General features: G+C 43.9%; 1 protein-coding gene across 1 annotated transcript; it reads right to left on the bottom strand.

Annotated features, from left to right (window-relative positions):
- Positions 1–1,316: 1,316 nt before the first annotated feature.
- Positions 1,317–4,350, bottom strand: LOC125529734 (mechanosensitive ion channel protein 5-like; the record flags this gene model as incomplete). Its single annotated transcript, XM_048694154.1, is given in 5 exon segments — positions 1,317–1,886; positions 2,019–2,221; positions 2,348–2,641; positions 2,737–2,860; positions 3,239–4,350. Coding segments are annotated over 5 exon segments (1,977 nt in total). The 3' UTR covers positions 1,317–1,603.
- Positions 4,351–4,360: the final 10 nt, after the last annotated feature.

Here is a 4,360-nt window from a genome sequence, read left to right on the forward strand (position 1 = left end):
AATAAGGATGGAAAATCAGCTCTGGAGAAACGAGTGAACATTTCATTCCCCTTCAGATGGATCGAACAAGTGAACGTGCAACTTTCCCAAACTAGCCCAATTAGCTATTTTTTCATTTTTTTGCCATAAACAAAAATATAATAATTTCTGATAGAGAAAAATGCAGATAAGCATAAATTTACAATTGTCATGTTATACTTTATAAAATTGGCATCATCTAATTTATAATTTTACCATGGTATATTCAAGAAATGTGTCATGGTTTCTACATTTTTTTGCCATGCACGAATTTTTATAAACAATCAGAGAATGGTCTGATTGCAAATGTAACAGAAAAGAATCTAGATCATGGCAAAAATTATAAAAGTAGGGGGTTTCACAACGAAAGTACTCTTCTACTTCTAGTTCCGAGATCAAATTAGCTCGGGTGAACAGTAAAATCAAAAAAATATGGAACAGAAATTCAAAAAATTCTGAATATTTTTAGTGACAAACATTGACAAAAGTTTTCAACGCTTGCAAAATTTCATTGCATAATAACATTTGTAGAAGCCGTGGCAAAAAACAAAATTATCACTCCAAAATGTTGTTCGTAATGACATTTTTGGAGCATCAATTTTGTTCTTTTAGCCACGGCTTCTGCAAATGTCATTTCACGATGAAAATTTGCAAGCATTGAAAAATTGTCAATGCTTGTGACTTAAACAATTCAAAAAAATTTGAATTGTTTATAATCTTTTTCTTCTGATTTTACTGTTCACCTGAGCTCATATGAGCTCAGGCTAAGAAACTACATGTCTGTTTCACAATGCATACTAAGAAAAAAATGATTCCTCTATTAATCATGGCAAATGTATAAAAAAAATGTAGTGCTTACATGGAAAGTTCTACGTTACAAAAGATATCGTATGCCAAAAATTTTCCATGGAAATGAAGCTGATATTTTACAAAAATAATAATTTACCATGATGTGATCAATAAATTTGTCATGGTCTCTACGATAATTTTCTCACCATAGCTACACGTTTCAGCTCTGCAAACTGCGTTGTATCATGACCATCTTCGCCTGCAACCCTAGTCGTAACAAGGATCCTAACACGTAGAACTGCGTGACAAGCTAAATGATCACCTAAAATACATGTGAAACTCAAACAAAACTTGCAGAAACGAAATGCCAGGATAAGTGCTAACACGGCAGGCTTGTGTATACCAAAAAATTGCTAGACCTAAGAGCATCATCATAAGGGGTCTAACTATGGATGAGATCCTCAACTAACCACCCACTAATCCCCTCTGTATTTCTAGGTGGGCCTCAGTGATAACCATGTTAATCTGTAATCGTCAAACCATAAGTGTAGCATTGCTTTGTCTAAACTATGCAATTGACTGCTTTCAATATTTTGAACGGCCACTATCTGTATGCCTATCTTCGAGTGTATTAAAGCTTTTGATACCACACAACACACTCTTACAATGGTCGCCGCAGCTGCATGCACACTGACAACTCAATTAGCTACTGGCTATAGTTGCTACCAGTTCTCACCACATCATAGAGACGGTAATTGTTGTATATGTGGTATCATAACGGGATTCCCCCGCCACTTCATGAATAATTCCATGTCGTCGGCATCCTTGTGGATTGCAGAGGGGGCGCGTTTCGCACGTTCACGTCAAGGGGCAACATCCGGTACTCAATATTGAGGTCCTTCAAGACTCTGATCATCTCTTGGAGCACGAGTTCCCTCCTCACGAACCTCATCCCCATGTCCTGAAAGTTGAGTGTGTGTCGGAGCCATATGGACACTTTTAGCTTGTTGGTGTCATCTACATCCCGGAGGACAACCATCGCACCGGGGTACCAATGTTCCTTCTTACTGTCAATGTAACTGGATCATAGGAAGAAAAGAAAACTACTGTTAGTCCAATCTGATGTGGCAAAAGATCAGTAGCAAATGGCACTGTGTTTCCCAATTTGTGAACATATCTGAAACTGAGATGACAGAAGAACTGGTACGCACCGTAGTATTCTTTCCTTCATGAGCGCCAGTTTTTCCAGCGGGGTGGCAACATGGACAGAGAAGTCAACTCCTTCTCCCATATCAGGACTCCTGTAGAAATTAAAAATTGGTTTGGTGGCCAACACACTGTTTGGGTAATAGATCTTCAAATTATCGTAACGAAGAAAGATTGTTGTCATGATATTCATTTCCTCCACAACGACCTGAAATTCAAATGCTTACAACGTCAATCGACAAATGCAAGGCAATATCAGATTACATAAATAAGTAGCGCCGATTTCAGAGCGGTCACCGACGTCGAAAGGATGCATCATGAATATATTCATTACCTGAACCTCTTCAATTTCACAGCGGTCGCCGACGTCGAAAGGATGCATCACGAATAAGAAGATTATTGCCTCAAAAATCGTCTTCAAGGTATTTCCGAATACAAACACTGCCACAAGAAGCTGCGAACTGAGGAAGACAAAGAAATGTGTCGTCGCTACGCCGAGAATTAGAAGCCAAAGAGCAAACACTATGAGGCCAACAACAACATTGGCCATCTGGTTAAGCTTGTTAACTGCTGTTTTTGTATCGTTAAGTGTGAGGGCAAGAGCTTTGCGCTCTCTAAATGCATTCACCTACAGAACGAACCATATGATATAACATTAGAAATGACATCTTTATGGTCGATGCATCTAAGATAGCTAGAAAGGGTCAATAATAAGATCAGTACCACCCAGTTCTTCATAGACTTCTTGCCGACCCTACAGTGCTCTTGTGCTCCTTCAAAAAGATGCATAGCTTTGATGGCTTCCTCCTGCTTCATGAAGCGCATCATGTCTGCCAAGTATATGTGCCTGCATTATGATTTATACATTTACGATTAAGAATCAGAATTAGTAAATTAATTGTCACGATCCTGAGAACTAAGTAGTGATCTAAACGATGTTATATTACTTTACAAAGGGAGTATTACTGTAAAGTTTTATAATTTGTCATTCCACTTTTGTAGTTGACACGGAAGTGCACTATAAAGTTGTCTAACAATTATGTAGCATGCTTTTTTATATGAAATTAAAATTAAAAAAATATACCGTACAGTCTGTACTATATATATAGGTCTACTTGTTGAGCTCAAAATTCCTAGAGCCTAGACAATAGGAATATAAAATGATGTAACTTGTAAATTAATACTACAGTATAAGATATAATCTCATTAAAGCAGAAGTCCTTACTTGGAACCAGGCTTGGCTACGTTGTGAAAGATCTTCTTGGCGGCGAGCTGCGCCTCATATTCGGTGTGAATCTGTGTCCCTGACTCGGCCCCGTCCCCTGTAGTTGCCTGCTGGATCTGCTCGTCCATTGTGGCGAGCGTCTCGAAACGAACAATCTTCACGAGCCTCTTCATGTTCCATGCCGAGACGTTTCTCTGGTTGAGCCTATGGAGCTTGTCAATGGTGATCCCTTCATCAGCCTCACGCCGCTTCTTCTCCTTGGACAGCGGATTGATTCCCCTGGAGATCAAACCCGAGACCCGGGTGCCCCTTTGCCCCGACAGGTTCTTGGTTGGCAAGGCGGGATGCAGCTCTTTCGGGATGTCTGCGCCGGCGCGCTGGAGCTCGCGCACCTCGGCGATCACGTAGTCCTCGTCGACCAGCTGTGGCCCGGAGAGCGTGTCGATGACGTACTGGTTGAAGAGCGCCTCCTGGATCCGATCGAAGTATGTGGAGACATGGAAGGACGAGGCGAGCACCTTGAGGAGAAGCGTCTTGACGAGGCGGACGAGCGTGGCAACGAGGAGGCAGAGTAGCACCTTGGTCACGTAGGGCAGCACCGCCGTGTTGATGCCCTCGTCGAACAGGAAGTGCCAGGAGGCGAGCACCATGCCGAGCCAGAGCGCGTTCTGCACGGCGCCGCGCACGCCGTAGACGAAGTAGAGCACGCGCTTGCGCAGCACGAAGTTGCGCTCCACGCAGAAGACCGCGATCCGGATGGCCCAGCCGGAGACGAGGCGGCCGCAGATGAGCACCAACACGAGGAGCTCCCACTTCCAGAGGTGCAGCTCCCAGAGCCGCTTCCGTGACAGCGGCCTTATCGCGAGGCTGCACGCCAGTGCCCCGATGATGATCACCAGGCTCACCCACTGCAGTATGGTGAGAGCGTCCAGCTTCCCGCGGTTGAAGTCGTCGGGGATGTCGTCGTCGATGAACGGGTCCTCCTCCTCCTCCTCGATGGGACCCGACTTGCGCCACTGGCCGGATTTGCCGGTCATACGCCCAGAAAACTGGCCGGACTTGGGAGGGCGCATGGCAGACGACTTCTTGCGCTCCTCGTCGACGGCCGCGGGGGACTGGGGC

The sequence above is a fragment of the Triticum urartu genome, unplaced genomic scaffold (genome assembly GCF_003073215.2).
Source record: "Triticum urartu cultivar G1812 unplaced genomic scaffold, Tu2.1 TuUngrouped_contig_5803, whole genome shotgun sequence".
NCBI lineage: Eukaryota > Viridiplantae > Streptophyta > Magnoliopsida > Poales > Poaceae > Triticum > Triticum urartu.